The sequence below is a fragment of the Tenrec ecaudatus genome, chromosome 18, assembly GCF_050624435.1.
Source record: "Tenrec ecaudatus isolate mTenEca1 chromosome 18, mTenEca1.hap1, whole genome shotgun sequence".
In the NCBI taxonomy this organism is placed as follows: domain Eukaryota; kingdom Metazoa; phylum Chordata; class Mammalia; order Afrosoricida; family Tenrecidae; genus Tenrec; species Tenrec ecaudatus.
Genome location: NC_134547.1, coordinates 15077309 through 15103433, shown reverse-complemented (window position 1 = coordinate 15103433; position 26125 = coordinate 15077309). Strand labels below are relative to the sequence as shown.

Genomic DNA, 26125 nt, shown 5'->3' with positions numbered 1-26125 from the left:
TAGGTTTAGTATTAAGGTAGCAGATGGACATTGGGCCTCCACTCAAGTACTACCTCAATGCAAGAATACTTTGTTCTATTAAACTAGCATTCCATGATGCTCACCGTCCCAACACATTTGCTAAAGACAAAGCGGGTGAATAAGCAAATGTGGCAAAGAAAGCTGATGGTACCCGGCTATCAAAAGATATAGCATCTGGGGTCTTAAAGGTCTTGAAGGCAAACAAGTGGCCATCTAGCTCAGAAGCAACAAAGCCCACATGGAAGAACACACCAGCCTGTGTGATCACGAGGTGCTGACGGGATCAGATATCAGGCATCAAAGGACAAAAAATCATATCCTGAGCAGCCAGTCCACAGAGAGAACAACATGGCTGGCCCTACTATGAGACATGATGCCCCTCAGTGACTAAGGGCGATACAGGGGACAGCACCGGAGACACAGTGTGGGAATTGCACCTGACCTGATCCCACCACACTGAGGCAAATCACTGGGGGAGTACAGCGGAACAGCAAGGGAATGGAGTGGCAAGGTCCCCAGGGAATGCTGAAAGTGGACTTTGGGGCCAGGGCGTGGTGCCCCAACAGACTGGACTGGAAAACGGTCCTAAGGGCCAGCAAACGATCCCTGAACTAACTACAAGCTTTTCTCTTGTGAAAAAAAAAATCATATCCTTGTGTTCACAGTGGGGACCCAAAGCTCATCTGTAGGCAACTGGACACCCCCTTATGGAAGGGCGACGGGGAGGAGACGATACCTCATGGTACAGTGTAGCAACGATGAAATACACAACTTTCCTCTAGTGTTTAAATGCTTTCTCCCCACCATCATGATCCCAATTCTACCTTACAAATATGACTAGACCAGAGGATGTACACTGGTACAGACAGAAACTGGAAACCCTGGGAATCCAGGGTGGATGATCTCTTCAGGACCAGTGGTGAGAGTGGTTATACTGGGAGGGTGGAGGGAAAGTGGGGTAGAAAGGGGGAACGGATTACAGGGATGTACATATAACCTCCTCCCCAGAGGATGGACAACAGAAAAGTGAGTGAAGGGAGACCTTGTACAGTGTAAGATATGACAAAAAATAATTTATAAATTATCAAGGATTCATGAGGGAGGGGAAGCGGGAAAGAAGGGGGGAAAATGAGCTGATGCCAGGGGCTTAAGTGGAGAGCCAATGTTTTGAGAATGATGAGGGTAATCAATGTACAAATATGCTTTATACAACTGGAGTATATATGGATTGTGATAAGAGTTTTATGAGCCCACAATAAAATGATTTAAAAACAAAACAAACAATAATGTCCCTTGTACGGATTATTTTCTGTTAGAAGATCCAGGTGCAGTGTACTAATTCATTCTATCTAAACAGATTGGGTATAGGAACCCGGAGCACAGTGGGTTACGCTTTGGACTAATTGCAAGGTCAGCAGTTGAAACCCATCAGCCAACCCAAGGCACAAAGAGGAGGCTTTCTGCTTCCATAGGGCTATGGTCTGGGAAACTCACAAGGGCCATTCGCTACGAGTCGGAATTGACTTGATGGCAGTGAGTCTGATTTTTTATTTTGGAAGCAATTAAAGTCTTAAGGCTTTGCTCCCTGCAGGTATTGTGGGCATTACAGTCTAGGTTAGCAAACATAATGCGGTTAAGCAGCCGCTCAAATCCTGCGGTGTCTGCGTCATTTCCGTTTACCGGGACGCTCTGTGGGATTCTGGGAAATGTAGTCCAGGGGCTCTGAGCTCTACTTCCGCACCTGCCATCTTTCCCAACGTGGTGGTGCTGCCGTCCGGCGTTTGGCCACCTTTTCTTTTCTTTTATCCCAGGCCTGCGCTGGACGTCCGCGACGTTCGGACAGCGTCTTAGCGGGGACCCCTCGCAGCGGAAGCAGAGGTTTGAGGGCGGCGGTCGGTGGTTTGCATGTCTCTGCGGGTGTGCGCGGGCCCCCGGGTCGGGGCCGGCCTCGGTTGGTGCATCCTTCGGGTCTCGGAGAGTCAACCAGTCTCTAAGCTGCAAGCAACTGCCACCCTCCCCCTGCCACAGGCGCTGCCACCCACGTGGCAGCGCTCCGGACGAGTGACTTGCTCTCTCTCTGCCTCCGATCGCACTTCTGCCACGTCTCTTCCTAGCAGCATGGCTCTGAGAATGGAGGGGGTGGTGCCCATGAGGAATTCCTAGGTGTTCATGAGGCATTCCTTGGTGTCTATGAGGAATTCCTAGGGAGTGCCAGTCGTTGGCGGTTCCAGCCCACCCTGAGGAGCTTCCAAAGGAAGACTTGGGAAAATTCAGCTGCTGGGACACACGCAGCATCGCCATACGAGGTCTCGGTGCAAGTGGGTGGTGGCGGTAGTATCAATTCAAGACTTCTTCATGCCATGCCTGACATGTGATCAAGTTGCCATCATTAATAGTAAGAAGCCCCCGGGTCCCATAAAGCTATGACCTAACTGGAGACACCGTCAGGTGTCCACCTGCAGTGGTCTTGTCCCATCGCTCCTCTAGCCTGCAGGAAAGTGGATCATCCCGAATCCCTTCTGACTCCTTTTTTAGAAAGAAGGGTATTGCTTCCAGCTGAGACAAAGGTGAACGGGCCCCTGGGGTGACGCTTTAGGATAGCCTTTGGGCTGCTTATCCCGAGGTTCGTGGTTCAAACCCACCAGCTGCTCTTGGGGAGAAAGCGGAGGTTATCCCCTCCCATAAAAATGTCCAGTCTCAGAAACCCAACGCGGTCACCGTGAGACTCGGTGAATTGACTGGGTGGCCAGTGGGCTTTTGAGCAGGGGAGACAGGGTGAGAAGAGTTAATTGTTTATCTGGGGCAGTTAAACAACCATTGTGTGTGTGTGTGTATGTGTTTTATTTTATTAATCATTTTATTGGGGCTCGTACAACTCTTCCCACAACCCATCCATCCATCCATCCATCCATCCATGGTGTCAGGCACATTTGCACATTCGTTGCCATCAGAAGCAACCATTATAATTTACAGCTTCCTTTTCTTCCTCAGTCCCAGCTTCTCTAAATGAACTACTCAGAGGTAGAGACCCTCACTGACTGGTGGCTAGCAGCAGAAACCAGGTGGGTAAGATTTGTGCTTTTCCACAAAGGTACACAGCTCTATTGTAGAGTGTGGGTGAAGTATTCTCAGCTGTGAGTAATGGTAATAATAAAGGCTTTAATTTTTCTCTCTAAGGGAGTTATACCAACGAATGCACTGATACTGCATGGTACTTTTATGAGCTGGTACTCAAAAAATAAAAATACTATATATTTTTGTTGTTGGGAATATACACAGCTCCACATACACCACCTGTTTCTGGATGCACAATCAGGGTCATAATCTGATTACATTATCCAAAGGTGAACCAATCTTAGCCTCACCCTCCCTTTTCAGTTGTTCCTTCCTAAGGTGAACTCAGTGCTCTCCCAAGATTTCTGTCCAATCCTCGGAGTTGTCCAGGTGATCCCACACAGATGGTTCTTTAAAGGGCGGAAAGCTCCATGCAGACCATTTTTACTAGTTAAGCCAAACTGACTTGCTTTTAAGAACCCCCTCGGGATATTTTTTATTTAAGGTTTAAAGTTGATCACAGGGCAATATTTGTGCAGCTTCACTCACCCTCCATGAGTCCAGAAAGTCGAGTGGGTGAGCATTTGAAGTTCTGTTCTGCATTTCCTCCTGTTGGATCAGGATTTTTTTTCTATAGTCTCTTCGATCAAAATGTTCAGTGGTGGTAGCCAGGCACTCTCCAGTTCTTCAGGTCTCGTGGCAAAGGAGGAGGTTGTTCATATTGGCCATTAGTCACCCGTTCCTTACATACCTCACTTCCTTCATCCTCAGCTGGTCTTTTAGACAGGCAGACAGACGGATTGTCATGCCTTGGAGGCTACTTGAAAGTTTTTAAGATCCCTGGCACTAAAGAGAACAGAAACACAAAATGCCAGTTTCTCCTGGGCAAGCAGCTGGTGTCAGTAGTTTTGTGTGTAACTTTTGAGAAAATACCGAACTATTTTCAGACAATAGTTGCCCTTAAGTATTAGTGAAGTTTTGTTTTTTTTGCTTTTTCTAAACAGTAACTCATTAATTACTCATGTTTTCCTTTCAACTGTTCACCGAGGTAAAAAGATCTTTTCTGCTCCAGGATAGAAATGTACTTATTTTGATCATTTTAGAAAACAGTTGTTGATACTAATTACAACATTGTGCCGGCAACGATTCAGGAGGACAGTCAAGCCGACTCAACAGATTTTGTTAGAGGTCACACATGACCTTCATGCGACCAATCATAACAAAGGTCCATCTGGCGGACCGTGGCCCTGTGATAGATACTGCCTTCATGAGACCAGAGTAGTATATACTTCTCTATAGCTGCCAAGAAGGAAGAGCCCTGTGTGCCACGGGGGCTCTATTACTTCCTTGTTGCAGAAGAAAGAATGGAGGTAAAGAGATGTTGATCATTTCCCCAAGAGGATGACAGCTAGTGAGATGATCTGCCAAGAGAGGAACCCACATCTTGTCGGACCCCAAAGATGACTCATGCAGTATGTCATCTCAATCACTATCCTACCAGAATTAGGAAGGTTGTTTTGAAGCCACCAGGCAATCTGCTGGTGGGACCACTGTGTGTAGTCACTGAACCACAGCTCCAAAGCAGTCCCAGGCATCTAGTGCCCATGCCAGGCTCAATACATCAGCCTTGTGTACAGTCACAGCCACCCAGATGAACGAGGTCCCTTGGCTAATTCCCAATAAGCATGCCTGTAGGCCAGGGGTGGGGAGCCTTTTTCCTGCCAAGAGCCAGTGTGGTAGTCTGGGTAGACTAGAGAAATAAATTCATAGACATAGGTATATAAGAGAGAGCTGTATATACAAGAGCAGTTGAATATTGAGAAAACATGCCACCATGTCCAGATCAAGTCCATAAGTCTGATACCAATCCATAAAGGCCTCTTTAGACTCATGAAACACACATACAATGATGCCGAATGCAGGAAGATCACAGGCCAGTGGGTGGGCAGTCTTGATCCAGTGGCGTTGTAAGCATCTCTCTGCTGGCGGGTCTCCACGTGGCTCCTCCAGCTCAGGTCAGTAGTATAGTTCCATGTGTCTTGTCAGCCTCAGTGTCTCCCAGGGAGTCAGCAAGTGTCCCACCTCCAGTGAGCTATTTATCTTCCTCATGCCTCCAAATGAGATCATCAAGCTCCGACCCGATTGACAGGCTAAATACCACCCCTTCACCCTTCACTCTTAATCCTCTCAACTTGACAACAAATTTTTTTAACTGCTCACAGTCAAAAACACCTTTATGGGACCATGGTCACATGTGTAATCCGTCATTGCCTGAAGTGATGTTAAGTGACATGTCTGTATGAGAGGCTGTAAAAACCACATTTCCCACAAGCTTTTGAAAACCTGCTTATGGAGGTGGGAGTGGGGAGGGAGGGGAAAAATGAGGACCTGATGCCAGGGGCTTGGGTGGAGAGCAAATGTTTTGAGAATGATGAGGGCAACAAATGTACAAATGTGCGTGTGTATGGATTGTGAAAGGAGTTGTATGCGCCCCTAAAAAGAACCAGAAAACCTGTTCATGTATAACAGGCATTCCTCCAAATAAATGAATAATAATTGTGTTCACGGCTTAAAGATTCCGTGTTTCCAAGAGGTCTTAAGTAATCTGCACCATCAATTCAAACCCAATAAAAGTAATCAACATTGTGTTTTCTTGGACATCGATAAGGCGATTATAAAAATGAGGTGGAAAGGAAGTTAGGAGGAACCAGGCTAATCTAGAAGAGGAACTAGAACCTTACAGGGCCATCCTTTCTTCAGCGTAGAATAATAACGAAGCGACTCACTGTCATTGAGTTGGTCCCCCTGTGAGTTTCTGAGACTAACTCTATGGGAGTAGTAATCACAGTCTCCGACTGAAAACGAATAGAGGTCAACCTGTAGATAGAAACAAACTAGCTTGGTGTGGGAAAAGAAAACACCGCAATAGGCTAATGAACTCTTGCATCTCTTAATCTACGTCAACTGACTATCCATCTGGGAAAACAGGGACTATGACCTCACAGTATTAACTGTCGGAAAACAACCCCCGAACACTGAAAGACAGGACTCTTTCGAAGGTAACATCAAAACACGCTGTAACGGTGAAAAGGCAAAAATGTGAGAGAATTTAAAAATCACGTAGCACACAGAAGCTCCCTTTGCAGAATTTAGACCCTCGACTCAATAAGAACAAGTATGATAGGTGAATTACATGCCACTGACACTGTTAAAAGAGAGCAACATCCCCAAATGGAGCCCTCGTGACACAGTAGATTGCACTTGGGGCTGCTAAGGACAAGGTCAGCTCTTCCAAACCACCAGCCGGTCTGAGGGAGACAGGTGATGTAGGCAGACAGCATCCCTGGCCACCTTTCATGCCCCCCCCCCCCATGCCTTTAAAAAAGCAAAACAGAACATTTCTCATTATTTTTTTAATCATTTTGTTTCATGTCCTTTTTAACCCTTCCCTAGTTCTGCCTCCTCAGGCTTCGGCATCACCAGATATCAGAAGCAAAATGAACACGTTCAAGGTGAGTAGACCTTGCCTTTCTCACTGTTAAAATCCTATCTCACCACTCCCTGTTGGCTCTGTGGGCGAAGCGCTCAAGGGAAACAGCGGGCATTTCAGGACAGTGTGGGTGCCCGGAGAACTTGGCCTCTTGGGGTTTATACCGTGAACTGCTCGCCACAAGGCCAGTGCTTGGAATCCGTGCTTCTCCGTGGAAGAAAGATGAGGCTGTCCACTCCCGTAAAGACGGCCAGTGTTGGAAAACCCACAGCAGCAGGTCTGCACTCTCCTGTAGGGTCTCCGAGTGTCAGAATCGACTCGACGGCAGTGGGTTTGGAGTTTGGATTTCCCACTGTTTTATGTTTATCTTTGAGTCTCATTTCCAAACAAAGGAAGAAGAAGGAGCCAATCCTCCCACTGTGCCGCTTTCCTCCGCACGAACTCATTGTCCTCATTCTTGTTCCCTCGTGGGCATTCCTAACTCTGTTTGTGTCCATGCTGCCCGCCTCATTTTCAATGGTGCTTTTGCATCGGAGGTTACATCACGCTTCGTTTTGATGTTCCCACTTCCACGTTCCCACTGACGGTCCTCACTCGTATCCATTGAAGTGATTGAGGCGGTTTATTGTTCTAAGTAATCCTGCGGGGTTACTTAATGATAGTTCTAAGGCAGATAGGCCATTTCAATTTGTGTGGTCCTCCGTGTACTTGGGAGCTCCAGTTGAAAAGGCGTGTTGGACACATGGCACATTGACTATTTTGTAAAATAGCAGCTGTCCTCGAGTTGCTTCCGACCCCTGGTGACCCCGGGTCTTTCAGGGATGAACTACACTCCAGAGGGGTTTCTCGGGGCTGGAACTTTCCAGAAGCAGGTCCAACTCAAACTCACTGCCATCAAGTCCATTCCTACTCAGTGACCGGTAGCACTGCCCCTGCGGGTTTCTTAGACTGTAACTCTTTATGGGAGTAGAAAGCCTCTTCTTTCTCCCATACATGACTGGGGATTCGAACTGCTGACCTTACGGTTAGCAGCCAGCCCAACTTGTAACCCACTACGCACCATTAGAGTAGTTAAGCCTCTTTTCCCCCAGGGCGCCTCTTGATGGATTTGAACCGCCACCCATCCCTTGGGACCAGTTGACTGCAAACTAGGGCCTCTCACCAACCCCTCAGTTTCAATCATTTGTGAAAACATCTCACAGCACTCAAGAAAGATGGCGTAACCGGGCTGGGGGGAAAGGGGTGTTCAAAAAGTTCATGGAGAAATGGAATTAAGGGGAAATGGAATTCTTCCACGACTCTTTGAAAGCCCACCGTACTTAACATTAACAGATCTATTGTAACAGAGGCATATAAAACATAACCAACCAGAGGAAGACGCACACAGGCTGAGTCATGGGAGGGTCCCAAAGACAAAGCTGTCATTGTCTGCAAGGACTCCTTTCTCTCCTGGCACTTCGATGTGTGACGATGCACAGAATCTTGTCAGCCAAGGGGGGGGGGTTTATCTGAACTTCGGTATCCAGAGTTTTTAATGAGATTTCCCCGCATGGGCCCAAGACCCTGAACCAAGGCGAGTCCCACATCCTGGAAGTTAGGGAGATAGAAGTTTAGCCCGCTAAACTTCTTGTCCTCGGATGAATCTCTGGCTGTGCAAAGAGATTTCAAGTCACCGTCTTGAATTACTTGATGGACTAAGTGATCAAGTGTGTCCCAGGTACCCACGCTGAACAATGAAGATGCTCGAATCACTGCAAAAGCACCAAGGCTTCCAGGCTATGTTCAGAGCCCAGGCAGTGTAGTTGGTGGCATTCTGGGCTGCTAACCACAGGGTCAGCAGTTTGAAACCCCCAGTGGCTCCGTGGGAGACAGATGAGACTTTCTACTCCTGTAAAGAGCTGCACTCTCCCACCCACATGACCAGCTCTAGGCTGCCCTACTGTGTCACTTGGGACCGGAATCGACTCGATGGCAGAGAGTGGTTTAGTTTATCGGCTCCATGTAGGAGCCAGGAACAACCCAGCCAAATTCCTTGTTCCACATCTGGACTAATGTGCAGCCAAGAAATGAGATGAGAGCAAGAACAAGAAAGAAAATAAGAAAAGCAGTTGATGTGTGTTCACTCTGTCTGTGCCAGTGTTCAAGAGCTATGTATAGGGAGTCGGGGTTCTGTTTCAATTACCTCATTGTATGGCTGATCTGCTCTTTGTTTTTTTGTCGTTGTTGTTTTACTTTTTGTCAGCCTACCCACCCCTAACACATCAGCACAGGTCCGGTAGGCACAATTATACAGCAATGATATGTACAGATTAAAGTCACAGAGAGCATGAGAGATAGAAGAGGGATTGAAATAATGGAGTCAGACACATTTCATGGTAGCATGCTCACCTCAGCCTCACTTGGTGATCCACGTAGAGAGAGCTATTTATTGCTAACCAAGGCTTTTATATTCTCTGGGGACATGCAAGCCCCCTAATTACAGGTGAAGGCATACGCCACAGGAAAGGGTTGTGCTCCAGGTAATACAGTAAAGGGAGGGGACTGATCTAGGGGCTCATATGCTATTGGAAGAGAAGGGAATAAGGATATACATGCAACGAGATGGGCGGACCCTAGATGCATGATGGCTGCCTAACTTTGGATGTCACTGAGCAGGTTTGCCCTGTTCTCTGGCTCACTATAGAAACCACTATCAGTAGGGTGTAAACCCACCCTGCAGGCACCAAACTGATGCCCGCAAGCCTCTAGGGAGAAGAAGCCCATTGTCCTTAACAGCAGGGACTGGGCCCTACCTGTGGTGGGACCAGACAGTAGTCTGGCAACTGGCTGCCTTCAGGGAGGTAACTTGACAATCATTTACCACGAGCTGCAAGCAGTGTCCTGAGTCTAACATATATTTGGGGGAGACCACTAGGGAAAAATCTTTCTGTTTCCCACAACTTTTGATGATCAATACTTTTGCAAATCCAATCATTGCTGTTGGTGGTCAGTGTGAGACTGATAACATCCGCAGATTACACACTGTAACACTGCATGTTGTACATGGCAACTACAAGAAGATGCAAAAGCCAAGGATGGCATTGACTACAATTTGCCGGGACTCAACTACAGAAGTCGGGGGCTACCTGTCCATTGTTTTTCCTACTCCCCCAAAGAACCCTGTAATGCAAGAACCATTCTATACAGTAGTGTGAAGGTCCTTGTCCTTGGGGACACAGCAGGCCCTTGGGGTGTTGGATGGCTCCAAGCATTAAATCAAATGCTGCAGTTCAGAGCTGAGGAAGTGCCACTTGACCTTACACAGGACCAACGACAGACCGATCCAAGACAGGTTACCCAAACCTTGCTAGGTAGGCAGACCAGCAAACTGTCCACAGGTTGTATACGGAAGAAGGTACATGCTATCAAATTCTGTTGAAAAGAAATTGGTAAACGTTTCTGGGGTCATTGACCGTAGGTCAACTGTGTATCCTGGCACGCACCACTGGAGAGCAATAGGGGTTTCGTTTGAAGACACCAAGTGAAAATAGAAGTGCTGTACTTCATTGCCTCCACTTCCTGTCAAGCTGAGGAAAAGAGGGCATTGTCAAGATTCAAGATGGGCTGGGAGACCCACACCTTGGCCATCCCACACAATCTGGAATGACTCCCACCCCCATCCTACCTAGCCAGTGTTGCCCCTTTTCTGGTGGACCGTACTTGTGCTTGATGTTATAGGAATCCGTGACGTTCAAGGACGTGGCTGTGGTCTTCACCGAGGAGGAACTGGGGCTGCTGGACCCCAACCAGAGGAAGCTGTACCAGGAGGTGATGCTGGAGAACTTCCGGAACCTGGTCTCTGTGGGTGAGGACAGCCTCTCTCTGGAGTTTCGGTATTTTTTCAGGTGTCCAAGGCTTTGGGGCTCCTAGAATGGTCACTGGATTTTTGGGAACTGACTCCCCTATCTCTCCCCCCCTTTTTTTATGAAACAAAATAGGGTAGAAAATACCAGAGTTTGTTCAGCATCCACTGACCAATCATATGAATGACATGAGAGTCAGTGGAAGGAGACTTACTGAAAGCAGACACTGGTCAGAAGTGGGTCAATCCATGTCTCAGTGATACATGGGAGCTTCAAACAGTTCATGGGGAAATGGAAAAAATTATACAGCACATTCACACCCACTATTTTTTTTCCAGTCATTTTATTGGGGGCTCATACAGCTCTTGCCACAATCTATACATACACCCATTGTGGCAAGCACATTTTTGAACATATATTGCCATCATTTCCAAAACATTTTTTACTTGAGCCCTTGGTATAAGCTCCTTTTTCCCCCCCTACCTCTCCCACCCTCATGAATCCTTGATCAATTTCATATTGTCATTATTTCATATCTTACACTGTCCGTCGTCTCCCTTTACCCCCATTTCTGTTATTTGTCTCCTTAGGGTGGTGGTGGCTACATCTCCAACCTTGTGATGGGTTCTCCCTTTCTCTCCCTCCCCCCTCCCCAATCATCCCATACCCTCATGATATCACTATTCCCACTACTGTTCCTGAGGAGTTTATCTGTCCTGAATTTCATATGTCCAGAGCTCTTATCCATATCAATGTGTCTTTTCCAGTTAGCCAGATTTGTAAGGTAGAACTGGATCATGGTAGTGGGCGGGAGGAAGCATTCAGGAACTAGAGGAATGATGTGTGATTCATTGGTGCTGTACTGCACCTTGGTTGAATCATCCCTTCCTTATATAACCCTTCTATGTGGGGGGAGATATACAATTGTCTACAGATGGGCTTCGGGTTTCCACTCTAACCCCCTCATTTACATCAATATAATTGTTTTGGATCTTTTGATACCTCATAGCTGATCCCGTTGATAACTCATGATCACACAGGCTGGTGTGCGTCTTCCATGTGGGTTTATTTGTTTCCCTGCTGGATGGCCACTTGTTTTAACTTCAAGCCTTTAAGACCCCAGATTATTATAACTTTTGGTAGCTGGACACCATCCGCTGTCTTCACCACATTTGCTTATGCACCCCTTTTGTCTTCAGCGATCGTGTCACACACCCACTTTTTGAAGCCCCTTTGTATTTATGTACTTAGGGAAATGTTTCCGGAACTATTTCTTCATGTTAGAAAAAATATGTTTGAGAAACACTGCCTTTGATTAGTTGTCGAGTATCAGCAGGGACCACATTTTCTACAATTGTACTGGTGGTGTGTGCAGTTGAATATGTATGTATGAGTATGTGGTGGTCAATTTGGCTAGTCTGTGATTGCCAGTTTTTTGTCCAAACAATCTGTCTAGCTGATGTCATGGAGTGATATATGATTAAAGCTTTTGGCGTTGAGTAGATCCTGTGTCCATGATGTAATCTAATGTATTCTGAAATAGATGAAATAGAATTATTCTGCTTCCCAGTTGTAAATGGAGATGTCTTCCCACTAGGGAAGACATATGCCACTTGGGAATCCTGTATAAGTCAGGAATGCCAAGATATCAAGGAATGCCCAAGCCTACCAATAAAGAAGAAATTGACATGGCCAAGACTCCTGTTTGGACTTAGAGCATCCAGAACTATTAAAAAGAAATCTGGATTTTTGAAGCCATCCACTTGTGGATGTTTTACAATAACCCCAAGTGACAAAGAAAATACTGCTTTTCCATCACATACCATCACAAACTAGGTGGATTTGTGAGTAGACATTTATTGTTTCAGGTGCTGGAGGCCAGAACTCCAGAATCAAATCAGCGTGTTAGTGAACATGCTCTTGTTCAAGGTCTCTATGGGAGGAGGTTGTCTTCTCCCTGTCACCCTCTGCAAACCTCACTTGTAGCTGCAGTGTGAGAGTGCCTTTTGGTCTTTCCCCTTTCATTAAGGCATCACTCCTTTGCATTAGGACCTACCCAGTCTGTCTTCTAGTGTCCAGGTATCTTGGGGTGCTAACCAACAGGTCAGCAGTTTGAATCCAGCAGCCACTCCCAACGAAAAAGTTTTGTAGGCGTCTGTTAAGATTTACAATCACGGAAACCATAAAAAGCAGTTGGACGCTGTCCTGTAGGGTTGCTGTCAGCCAGAATTGACTCGATGGCAGTGGTTGTCCATCTTCAAAGACTGCTTTCAAAAAAAGGTCAGGTTCACAAGTCCCAGGGACTGTCCTCAACATACTTTTGTGGGGCCACAGTTCCAGCCATGACAGTATAGCCATAACCACATAGAAACTTGATTTTTTTTCAGATATGATGCATAAGCTCAAGTAATAATTTTATTTCTGCTTTTCTTATAGTTCCTGTTCATTCAAATTTTCTTCTATAAATTTTTGCCAGTTGATTTGATATTGTGATACATGAAATATTGCCATCACAACCATTTTTACCTGTACAGTTCAGTAATACTAATCATGTTCACATGCAGCCCAATTTTTTTATCCAAATTAAATAGAAACATGTAAAGCACTTCACAGAAACAAGTGCCCCTTAATTAATAACACCTCTTGTTCCCCCACCCACCCCTGGTAGCTACTAATAAACTTTGCGCTTTAGACTTTCGCCTATTTGAGATACTTCCTATAGGTGGAACCACACACCACTTGTCATTTTGTGTCCACCTTATTTCGTTCAGCCTAGTGTTTTCCAGATTCATCTGACCGTTCTTCTTGATGCTAGGATACTATTCCATGGAATGGATAGACCTTCTGTTTGTCTATTCGTCTAGTGATGGACAGTTGAGATGTTTCCACCGTGTGGCTCTTAGGTATCATTCTGCAGTGAACACGGATATCCAACTACGTGAGCCCCTGCTTGGAAGTCTTTTGGGGAAACATATACTGAGGAATTGCTGGGCCAAATGGATGGTGCTTCTGCTTAACTTTTTCAGGAACCACTAATGGTTTCTTACAGTGGAAGGGTCATTTTACAGTCCTCCCAATGATACACGAGGATGCTCACTTCTTTGCTTCCTCATTAAAAATTATGTTCCCTTTCTTTTCTTCTGGTGATAGCTTAGTGAGGGTGCAGTGTGTTTTACTGTGGGTTTGCCTCCCATTCCCTACTGACTATTGACATGGGGCATCTTGTGCTCATGGTCATTTATTTGTCTATCCAAACCCTTGGTCCATTTTTTAAGAATTGGATTGTTGTTGGTTTTGTGTTGATGAGCGGCAGGAGTCCTGTAGATGTGCCTTTTGAACTTTAATTCCTTCTCAGGTCCATGGCTCCTAAGTTCTCGCCCATTCTACAGGTTGCTTCTTTATGTTATTGATAATGTCCTTTGATACACAAAGGTTTTTTAAATTCAATGAAGTCCAGTTTACCGTATATATTCGAGTATAAGTGGAGGCACCTAGTTTTATCACAAAAAAACTGGGGGGCTTTTCAGCATTAAAAAGTGTACTGAAAGTGGAGGGATGGTGGGTCAGAAAGGGGGAACTGATAACAAGGATCTACATATAACCTCCTCGCTGGGGGATGGACAACAGAAAAGTGGGTGAAGGGAGACATTGACAGTGTAAGATATGACAAAACTAATAATTTGTAAGTTATCAAGGATTCATGAGGGAGGGGGAAGTGGGAGGGAGGGGGAAAAATGAGGACGGGATACCAAAGGCTCAAGTAGAAAGTAAATGTTTTGAGAATGATGATGGCAACAAATGTACAAATGTGCTTGACACATGGATGGATGTATGGATTGCGAAAAGAATTGTACGAGCCCCCAATAAAACGATAAAAAAAGAATAAGTGCTGAAAAACTCGGTTTATCCTTGAGTCTATACGGTATTTCTCTTTTGTCGCTCATGCTTTTGGTGTCCGGTCGCAGAACACATTGTTACTGTGTGGCTTCTGTGTTTTGTGCCAAGAGTTTTGTGGGTTGGGTCCTTGACACATTTTGAGTTCATTTTCATATACGGCATGAGGAATGGGTCCAGCTTCGTTCTTTTACAGAGGGACTGTAGTTGTCCCAGCCATATCTCTATAATTTTTTTTAGTCTGAAAGTTCACCATAAAGGTTTTGTGCTGACTTTAAAATTCAGTAGCAGTCACAACGGGTTAACAGTTTGTATCACTTCACCGGATGCTTCTCCTTCCTGTATTAAGCCTTTGGTGTCTAACTTCTCCGTCTAATAGAAGACTTGGTGTGATCTAACAGGTCTCGTTAAGGCTTAGCGAATAGGAGTGCACTGGGCCACCTTTTCACTTCTGTAGGCCTGTAAGCCAGAGCACATTTTACACAGTGAAAGAGTGGAACCGAGTCCTTCCTGGGTGTGTTAGCGTCTCAGGCTCTGTCCTAGGTGTGAATTGTTGAACCCTCTAAACAAAGCTTTCACTTGTCCACATCTCCGAATTCTCTGTCATCACAGACCAAATCCAAAGTGAGAAGACGACTGGCCCTGAAGCAGAGCTTTCCTACTGGCGAAACCTAACAAAGTCCCAAGGCCCCAGGAGAAGTAACTCTCAGCTCCTCAAGCAGGATGCTTCGGCCAGCCAGTTTGGGGCAGGACTTTCGACGATCCGCACGTCAGAGAAGCGTTGTCAGGGTCATAAGCATCCAGAATCCTTTGGCGATGCCTCCGGCTCTGACCTTCATCGGCGATTTCACTCGGGAGAGAAGACTCCCACACGTAGTGAGTGTGGGAAAGGCTTCCATGACAGCGCCGCCGTTCATGTTCCTCAGGAAGCTCGCACAGGGGAGGGATGCTGCCAGTGCGGCCACGGCGATAAGGAATGCAGTCAGAGCTCGCATCTGCAAACTCACCCCAACGCTCACACTGTGCATGAACCACACCAGTATGAGGCGTATGAGAAAGGCTTCCGTCCCAGATTCGGACCGAACAGTCATTGCAGCGTCCGCCCAGGACAGAAACCGTACCGCTGTGAGGAATGTGGGAGAGCCTTCATTTATGTTTCCCATCTTCGGGAACACCAGAGAATCCACACTGGAGAGAAGCCTTTCAAGTGCGACAAATGCGGGGAGAGCTTCCGGCGTAGATCCACGCTGAATATCCACTACATGCTCCACACGGGCGAAAAACCGCACAAGTGTGCCGTGTGTGGGAAGGACTTCCGTCAGTCCGCCGGGCTTCGGACCCATCAGAGGATCCACAGCGGTGAGAAACCCTTCGTATGTGAAGTGTGCGGGAAAAACTTTATTCAGCGCTCGCACCTTCGGTCCCACCTGGGGGTCCACACGACAGAGAAGCCGTACAAATGCGTCCTGTGTGGGAAGAGTTTTGTGATGAAGTACAATTATGAATTTCACCTGGTCGTCCACACCGGAGACAAACCGTACAAATGTGAAGTGTGTGGGAGGCGCTTTAGCCGGAGGGGAGATTTTAATATCCACCGCAGGATCCACACGGGAGAGAGACCTTACGCCTGTGAGGAGTGTGGGAAGGGCTTCAGCCGAAGATCGGCCCTGAAAGTTCATTGCCGGGTGCACACAGGAGAGAAACCGTACAACTGTGAGGAGTGCGGGAAGGGCTTCATCCGTCGGTCCGAACTGAACGTGCACTCCAAAGTCCACAGAGGGGAGAAGCCTTATCGTTGTGGCGAATGTGGCAGGGCCTTCATTCAGGCCGCCCGCTTCCGGGAGCATCAGCGAATCCACACTGGGGAGAAGCCGTTCCAATGCGAGACGTGCGGGAAACACTTCCATTTAAAATCCACACTTTATAACCATTGCAAAATCCACACCGGAGAACAGCCGTACAAGTGCGAGGAGTGTGGGAAGGGCTTCAGCTTTCCCTCCAAACTCTATGTCCACCAGAGTGTCCACACTGGAGAGAAACCCCACAGCTGTGTGGAGTGTGGGAAGCGCTTTAGTCGGGGTTCGTATCTTCGGAAACACCAGCGAGTCCACAGTGGGGGAAAGCCAGTCAAATGCGAGCAGTGGAAAGACCTTTGGCCAGAGTTCCCCCGTCCAGTCCCACCGGAGGGCTCACGATGGGGAAAGGCTGTACAGATATGAAGAGGGTGGGTGGGGGCTTCACCTGGATCTTGAATGTTGATCACCAAGAGGGTCCACAGGAAGGTCCCTAATGGCATGGGGGAGGGGTCAATGATTGTGCCTCAGGTCATCCACTCGGTCATAGTGCCCACAGGGGACAGAGGCAGTAAGATGTTTAGTTAAGACTCCATCATTCTTCAGCATCCAGACCGGAGAGAAACCTCACAAACGTGAGGTATAGACTTAGCACGTCCCTTTGAGCTCATGATCTTCCAAGTCATCAGACCACATCTAGAGGGAAAGCTGTGGCCGGCACGCTGGTTCCCACTCATGGCGGCCCCACGCAGTACAGAGAATTGTGCCATAGTGTCTATGGGGCTGTAAGGGGCCCTGAGACCTCAGTGCTTAAGCCGTGGGCTGCTAATGGCTTAAATCCCCAGCTGCGAAAGAGGGGGAAAGACTTGGCAGTCCGCTCCCATAAAGGTTACAGCCTGGAATTCCCCGTGGGGAAGCGCTCCCCTGCCCTGTAGGGTTGCCGTGAGTCAGGAGAGACGCGGCACACAACGGTATCCACAGAAGCAGCCAGCAGGCCTCTTCCGCAGCACCGGTGGATGGGATTGAACTTCCTGCTCGCGGTCTCAAAGTTGAGTTCAAAGAACTTGTGCCATTCGGAGGCCTGCAAAGAATTTGCGGTGGTGGTAATTTTGGGATCCCTGAGGAGCGCCAGAAACAGCCGGGGACGGTCAGAGTCAAGAAGTTCTGTAGAACGGTTGATTAAAAATGCTTATTCCACCTGAGCTCTTGCTATCATCGGGCCTCCTGCGTGTGAAAACATTTGCTTCATGACAGTCGAGTGTTTCAGCCACAGCTCAACACATCCCAGTGGTCCAGAGCCCCGCGCCAGAGAAGAACTCGTGTAATAGTGCAGCAGAGGCTTAACACTGAGTCATGACAGCGATACAGGTATCGGGCAACTTAGTATATCCTCTAGTGACACCGAGCCACACTTTGCTTTATGATTTTGGTACAGTGTAACATTAGGAATCGGTCCTTCATACAATGCCGCAGCACACAGTTTCCTGATGGTATTTGTCAGCCTTAGCTGGTCCCTCACCGATGTTCAAAGATTGGATCTGTATGATAAAAACAGGCCATAATAAAACAAACAGAGGTGGTTTGGTTTACGTCTGCGCTGACTTACGATCGCCTCGACCGAATGGTGCCCCATTGTCAGGATTCTCAGCCTCACTTAGAAAGACCAAACTCAAACCAAACTCACTGCCATTGAATGGATGCTGACTTCTGGCTACCCTGTAAGACACGGTGAAACTGCCCCTGTGAGTTTTTGAGATTGGAAGAGTCTACAAGTGTTGAGAACCTTGTGTGTCTCCCAAGGAGACTGCTGACCTAACAGCGGTCCACTGTGTAGCCACTTTGCCACCTGGGCTCCTGCGGAAAGACCAGGAGTGTGTGGTCTTATCTTGACAAAAGTGTGATGATGGGCATCAGTCTCCTCCTCCTCTGGGATGTGAGCTTCCTGAGGCCAGGCCCTTCACTGCTGACTCTAGACAGCCTTAACCTTGACCCGAACTTGGTCGGTGTGCGCAGTCCTCGTTTGTTACGTGACTCAGAAGGAGAGAATGTGCAATATTTCAAAGTTGGAGCCAGAAGAAGACAAAAAGGGGGTGGGGAGATTAGATTCAGGGAAGTAATCATTGGAATACAGAAAACCACTTGGTATGGGAACCCGGAAGATTATGTTGATACCTAGTGTGTTGGCTCCTCTCCTTTCCCAGCCTCTGTTCATGAGTTGAGGGCCTTTTTACTTAGGTCTGTGTAGACACGTGATAACAACATACAAGGGAGTTGGGTACTTGGTGCCCTCATGACATAGCCAAACCTATCCACCATTCTCTGGTGATGGGTGGGCGTTTCCCTTTTTCCTCTTTCAGTTGAGTACAGGATAAAGCCTACTGCACATGAAGACGTCTCTCCATTAGTGTCGGCCCCACAGGGCTGCTGTGATTGCTAATTGCTGTCAAGTAGGTTCCGACTCTCCGAGGCCCCGTGTGTACAGATTAGAATTGCACCTAAAGGCTACCATCTTGTGTGTAAGCCCCCTTCCTCCCCTACCCCTATACAAGGCTGAAAAGTTTTGTTCAACTTCTGGTAACAAGACACTGCATACTAGACCTTTGGATTTTTTTTCAACTATTTTGTATTTTAATAGCTGGGAAGTGTAAGTAGCAGTTGCTGAAGAGAAGCATGGTCTTGGCTTGGCCATTCACTTCTACATCTCTGCATTTCCGTGATGGCTTCGATAAGACTGGGTTCAATTGTTGCATCATTTCTTTTAGGGAACCCAAGCAGCTTTTGAGAATTTCATCAACTGTATCCCTTGGGCTGGAGCCAACATGCTCTCTGTGTTGGTGGCAGTGAACACATAGCTTGACAGATAGGCGTGCCTCAGATACGTCATTTGCATATCTGAACCAGAAATCTCAGGATCGGGATTTAGGAGATTAAGCGACTGAAACCAGAGTAACCCATCCATGGTGCCCCGATGTTTTATTGGGATTGAATATGTTTACTATTAGGAATCAGTTTGGCTAGATTCCTGTAATAGTCTGAAACCATTAGCTCATAATTTCCCAAATTTAATTTGACCTACTCAGTCCTTCCTGCCTCCCCACCCCCACAATTAAAACATTGTGCTGTAGCCCCATAATCCAGGACAAAATGTGGGCATTGCTTTCTCAGTTCCCCTCTCTGGGGGGCAGTAAGTGGGAAATGCTGCAGTAGAATGATGGTCTCTTACTGCCATTGAGTTGATGCCAGCTCATAGTGACTCTACAGGACAAGGTAAAGCTGACCCTGTGGTTTATGAGACTATAACTTTATGGGAATAGAAAGCCGCATCTTTCTCCCATGGAGTGGCTGATGGTTCCGAACTGTGGACCTTGTAGACCGCAGCCCGACTCATAACCACTATGCCACCAGGGATCCTGATGGTGTAGACATGTACTAATAGAATATAATAGGCAATTGGGCCATCATAGCCCTCTTTACATAGTCAAACCCATCCATCACTCTCCTTCTCCATTGTTTATTTTTCTCTCTTCTCCCCCCTCTCTTTCCAGCTTTACGTATCTGTGTTGGTACATATGCATGAAGTAATAGGTAAAGGGATATTCCCCTTAATGGTTTTGTTTACAGGCAGCATTTTGGGAGGATTTTCTTTTCAATTCCTACTTCAATACGTTCTGTGAGTTTTCAGTGAGCATCCGTTACCAAAGCGCACAATCACGGATGAACAAAACGATGTCAAATAGTAGTAATCAGCATCTCGTCTTTACACCTAGAGCCTTGGCGGTATTGCAGGTTCCTGTAATTGGGCCTTGTTGCCTTGGTTCTTTGGTGAGAGCAGCAAAGGAGGTTTCCCCTTAAGTCTTGAGAAGTTATCTTTGCTACCGTTCTTTGGCGTTACGACTTGGGTGCCTTCCCAAGTTCCTTTCTGCCCCAAAGGTCGGTTGTTTTGCCCAGGTCTCTGGCAGCAGCAAGACCTGAGTTGACTGACACCTGGGGGACTGGTTGGACTCTGGAACAATGACAGAGGCCCCCGGCTTGTCATGATGAGGATCAGGAACATGAAGCAGTGCTGCAGAGGCTTTGGAGAGGCCTCCTGGCTTCCTGAAACGCAAAGAGCTCTGCTGACAGAGAAACAGCCACGTGGGAGCCCGGTTCCCAGCGCGGCACCATGGGCTTTGAGCTATGAACTATGAGTTAGGCAAGACCGAGAGGGGAGGGGCCTGATGGCAGTCAACAACTAAGACAGTGAAGGTAAGTGCTACATGGACTGTGAGTTGGGCCAGTGAGAACTGAGCCAGCGATGAAGAGATCTGAGCAGAAAGCAACTGAAGGACCCAATTGAGCAGCTCTCCTGGCTGTGTGCTTGGCCGATTCACAGCAAAGGCTAATTATAGATAGCCTGGTAAGCACCTCATAAGACCCAGAATCCAAGAGCTGACTGAGCTGCTCCACCGGACATGATCTAGGCTAGTTAGTGGTGGAGCGACCAGATGGCCCACAGAGGTTGAAAAAACTCTGGGTCTATAGCTTTCCTGCACCCAAGAAGGGGAGGGGGGGCCAAAGTGCTTCACTCAGGGACCTTTCCAGACCTTGGCTGTGAGGTTTCCTGATCCTGATGCCCGATTTGTTCCTGTTCGGGATCAGGTGATCCTGATCCCGAGCCACAGCCTGTTACTTCAGTAATAAACCACATAACTGTGAGAATGGGCTGTGACTTCTGTGTAGCCATGGCAACGAATTATAGACCCCCAGCAGAGAAGTAGCAGCATATGGTTGTCAGAAAAGGTGGCCAAGTTGGAGAGCAGAGATGTCTTTCATTTCACCGGAACCAGCTCTGTGGTGATCCTGATCCTTGGTCTTTGGCATTTAGAGACGTCGTCGTGCTGTGTTACAGACTCAGGGTATGAGATACAGATAATCAGATGGCGTATAAGATCCAGTTAGGGAAGCGAACTCAGGGAGTCAATTTTAAAAATTAAAAGCATCTGGTAGCTGAATTGCCCAGCTAAGTTCCTCAGTATGAGCAAGTGCTTCTTCTTCAGGTATAAATGCCTGTGGGTCTTCACTAGGCAAAAATCCGTAAATGTGTGGGACATTCCTGCGGATACAAACAACAGGGGCATGCGGATGTTGGGAAGGTAAGAAGAAATCAACAAAAGACTCGAGAAAAAGATGCCTACTGAGGGGACATCGCGTGACAGCAGCAGAGCCACTTTGGATGTGGCGTCAGTAGGAACCTGAACTTGGATTTAGGTAGTTTTGTTTTGGCCTTTGCTTGTTTGAAATGTTTGTCTATCACTAATGTCCATTTCAGATTTATTATTTAGCTTTAAAGAAAAAGATCACTATTTTGGTTTAAAAAAAACATCTGGGGTTTTGGGATTTTATTTTTGGTCTTTAAAGAGACACACTGTACATATTTACACAGCCCATCTCAAGACATGAAATCAACAATAACTCATTAAGCTGCCCATGTATGTGGTTCTCTTTCTCCCCCTCTGCTGTCCTTCCTCAATAGCCTATCCCTCCCCTCTTCTTGTTGATTTTCTGATTGAGGACCCAGATTTTCACAATTGCCCTTGGGGACCACATCTTCAGAGAACAGTGCTGGTAACATCTCGGTATTTCCTGTTGGTTGTGCCTGTTTCTGATGCTCACAACCAGGGAATGAGGATGGTCCTGTTTTTATTTTATTTTTAAATCATTTTATTGGGGGCTCGTACAACTCTTATCACCATCCATCCATCTATCCATTGTGTCAAGCACATTTGTACATTTGTTGCCATCATCATTCTCAAGACATTTGCTTTCTACTTGAGCCCTTGGTATCAGCTCCTCATTTTTCCCCTCCCTCCCCGGACTGTCCTGTTTTTAATGTTACTTGGTCATGCCCCCAATGTGCATGGGCCTCCTGGCCTTCACTCACATCCATTTCCTCTGCTGGACACACACTAGCTCCATACCTATAGAACTGTTAAGACTCAGCAGGGAGGGAGGGAAGGAATGAGTCCCTAATTCTTTTCTCCTTGCTTTGTGTTCCAACTGGGCACAGTTAACTCCCCCCCCCAATTTCTTTCCCCTCCTATCTTCCCCCTCTCTGCTTTGCATGTAGTCACATTACTACATGTTCACTCATGAGGCAAGAGAGGGGTACAGAATAGCATCCTTTATGTGGGACATAGGAGGGAGGTTCCCCCACATATTGCACATTCTGAATTTCAAGTCTAAAGTAATCATACTGTGAACATCTTGTCTCAAGTTACCAAAAAAGTCCACAGGCGGGCAGCTGTGAACACTAGCCATTCCTTACAATTTGGGAGAAGTCCAAATGTGGGCGTAGACTCTAGAGAAGGGGCTCCTTTGTGTCTTTCAACTGCCACGCGCTGCTAGTGACCTTCGGTGCCCAGCCTTGTCAAGCCATCCATCCAACGTCACGTGACACATCCTCCTGTATGTCTCAGGCTGCTCTTTTTATAAGACATCATGTTAGTAATTTTAAGACCCACACTACTCTGGTAATAATGTAGCACGGCTGGTACTGTCGGGCAAGTGGTGAGTTGCTAACTTCAAGGTCGATGATTCAAAGCTACCAGCTGCATTTCCAGAGAGAGATGAAGCTAGGTAGGGTCACTGTGATTTGGAATTAGCCCAATGGCAGCGGGTTGTTTGGACTTTAGTACTTTGTGTGATCTCATTAATATGCAACAGTGACTTTAATTGCATCCTTCCTGTCCTGTTAGGGAGTCATCACTACCACCCAAGGAACAGTGTTTGCATGATTGTAGCCCTTTGTGACTCAGATTTCTGCTTCCCGATTCTTCCCAACTTCGGTTAGCTGTCATATCCTTTCCATTCTTGTCAACACTCATGTAATCTTCAGCTACTTCTACCTACACAATAACAAACAAATCTGACTCGGAAGAAATACAGCCAGAATGCTCCTTAAAGGCGAAGATGTCCAAACTTCATCTCACATCCTTAGGACATGTTATCAGGAGAGACCGGTCCCGGAAGAAGAACATCAGGCTGGGTAAAGAGGGGGGTCAGCAGGAAAGAGAAGGAACCGCAACAAGACGTATCAACACAGTGGCTGCAACAATGGGCTCAAATGTCACAATTGTGAGGATGGGCAGTGTCTTGCTCTGTTGTGTAAAGAGCTACTGTTAAGTCAGAGTCTACTCAACAGCACCTAGCAACAACAGATATACATCAACATCTGCAAAACCAGGTTGCATCATAGCCCCGCCCTCCCCAAATGGGAGTCTATCATTTCTACTTCCGTTCAAGAATGCCTTATATCTATCATTTTAATTCTGTTACGTGTGTGTCTTATCCCATAGGGACTATCGCATACCGCTCAATCTTCCCCTATCAGTGAGTGTGGTACCCATTTTCCAAATCAATCCTGAGCACACTGAACTGGTCGAATGCGAAGCTTGATTGGAGCCGGTGACCGGGAGTCAGCTATCACTCAATGTCTCTTGGTCCAGAGTGCTAAGCAAACTCCGGCGTATAAAGCAACAAACCATGAGTAGGTGGGGTGACTTTTCGCCTCCAGTCACAACTGCCCATGCCAACGAGGAGGATGAACAGCTAGGGAACTTCCCATCATTATCCATTATGGGCATGGGCAGCCGCCCATCAAAATTTTGAATCCGGTGCCTTTGGGTGGGAAAAGTAATGTGGAAGTAGCAAGCTAAAGCAATGGAAAGAAACAAGCCAGAGTCAGCAGGTTGCATTCATGAGAAATGCAATTGTTTCGTTTTTTGCATACCACCAATACTACCCTGAGGGATCTTTTTGAAAGTAGATTGCAGATACTGGTGATTTTACTACTGTGGGACAAATTTCTGTAATGATGATTTTATACACCGCAGTTATTCCGAAAGTGAACATCATTCTCTCTCATTTTTCTGGCTGCTCTTTCACCTTATCTTTTTTTTTAATCATCTTATTGGGGGCTCTTACAGCTCTTATCACAATCCATACACCCAGCATGTCAAACACATTTGTACATAAGCTGCCATCATTTTCAAAGCATTTTCTACTTGAGCCCTTGATATCAGGTCATCCCCCCCTCCCCTACTCTCCCTTACCTTATCTGTTTATATTCTGCATTGAATATGTTTATTGACTTGCAGGAAAGAAGGTTTTTAAAGTGAGAATCCCTAAAGCCATGATTTTGAGTAGTTTTTCAGTTAAGGAAAATGTTTCTTTTTAAAATCCTTTTGTAAGGTTTCTCGAGTGGGTCAGACCTCGGTTCTTGGCTTCGCAGGAGAAAAAATTCACGCCAAAGCTGGTTTATCATCCAAGTGGGTTTTTATGAAGGATGGGGCAGGTTTCAGGCATACAGTCTTGAAAGAGTACGTGCTATTTCAGGGACGTGTGCAGAGCCTCTCAGACGTGCACACCTGGACACGAGCCACATCATGGCACAGCGCACCCACAAGTGGGACACCAAAGAGAGCCACGTGAGCAGGGGGCAGGAGAGTCAGAGCGAGGGGCTCAAGAGAGCACGCTGGGGTAAGAGAGCAAGAGAGATCCTACTCTCTTCCACATCCTGCTTCCTGCCTCTACTTAGCCCATCCCCTGGCTGGGGAAGGTATTCATTTACCCTACTGGTTGTTAAGCCCACCTGGGCGATGTCATGGGCCTGGGTCTAGTTTGGACCGCCCAGGTGTACCTCCCATCTGGCTGGGCGGGGGAAGGGGGCTTGAATCTGAGCATGCTCTGCGAAGGTGTCCTCCCAGGTGTCTAATGGTCGCCTGAGCTCTTCCCAGCCTCCTTTATGGGTGCCTGTGCAGGCCTGGGAGGGACAACCCCCTCGATCCTGATCTAGCTACCTAACACTTTCCCTTAGGAAGGTGCAAGTTTCCAAAAGTGAGTTGTCTTCCAGTTTCCTAGGAGCAGGCAGCGCCATCAGACCTTCTCCAAGTCATCCGCCAGGTGACTGACTGTCCCATACATACTCCATTTCCTCTGCCGGACACACACAATTTTGTTTGGAAGTAAGAAGAAATACTGAGCTGAGTTTTGCTCTTGGTTACCAAGGGCTCCTAGATTCACAATGCCTCAAGTGGATGGCTTTCACAAAGAAAAGTATTTCCTCCCAGAGTCCAAAGCTGGACATTTGAGTTCAGGATCCCTGCACCAGTGGAAAGCTCCGGAGGAAGCTGCGTGCCTCCCAACTTGTCTCCTGGGAGATCTCCCCGCGTCTGCCTCACCCCTCTCGGCTCCCCTCACTTGCTTAATGGCTCTTATATCATCTGACAGCATCTCCAGAGACAGCCTTCACAGAACAAAGACAAACCACTCCCCAGTGGGATGCTGAACACAAAGCGGAAGGCACACCCACTTTTGGAAGACATACTTCCATAGTACTGGCTTTCATTTATTAATATCTATCTATCTATCTATCTATCTATCTATCTATCTATCTATCTATCTATCTATCTATCTATCTATCTATTGTGTGTGTGTGTTTTAGGGCCTTTCTTTCCTTCCCCCAAACAGTTGAAAGTAATTTGCTTAAATAATTGAGGATGGATATTACTGAGTGCATGGTGAACAATTCCTTTTTTTAAAATAATTCTATTCTTATGCAGAAAATAAAAAAATTATGTTTCTGAAGTGTCAACATTACATAAAGAATCTGAACTATACAGCTGCACCTAATTTACTTTTTAGAAAATTAGGAGAGGAAAAAAATTAAGATTTTGAGTTAATAAATACCCAAACAAATAACCACTTAAAAATGTCATTTTCTGTGGGAAACTAACACTGAGTGAAATGGGACTAAATTTCCTAATTTATAACAGCGGGAGTCTGGAAAGCTACATTAAAGTCCAAGCACATGATCCTGCTTTAAATGTCATCCCCACAGACTCTCCCCTAACAGCCATGCTGCCTTAAAGTGAGCACGTGGTTGATTCTGTCTCCCTGCAGAAGCAGACAGTCTTGTTATCTCCTCCTGCCGGGGCACCCATCCCCCCTCATGTCTTCCCCCAATGCAGATGTTGGGTTTCCTCACCTGTGAG

At 46.8% G+C, this 26125-nt stretch overlaps 1 protein-coding gene across 1 annotated transcript; it reads left to right on the top strand.

Moving 5' to 3' along the window:
* The first annotated feature begins 1753 nt into the window (after positions 1-1753).
* On the top strand, positions 1754-19263 carry LOC142432119 (uncharacterized). Its single transcript, XM_075537218.1, is given in 6 exon segments — positions 1754-1899; positions 3013-3083; positions 6529-6587; positions 10283-10409; positions 14914-16438; positions 16440-19263. Coding segments are annotated over 4 exon segments (1788 nt in total). The 5' UTR covers positions 1754-1899; positions 3013-3083; positions 6529-6572; the 3' UTR covers positions 16561-19263.
* Positions 19264-26125: the final 6862 nt, after the last annotated feature.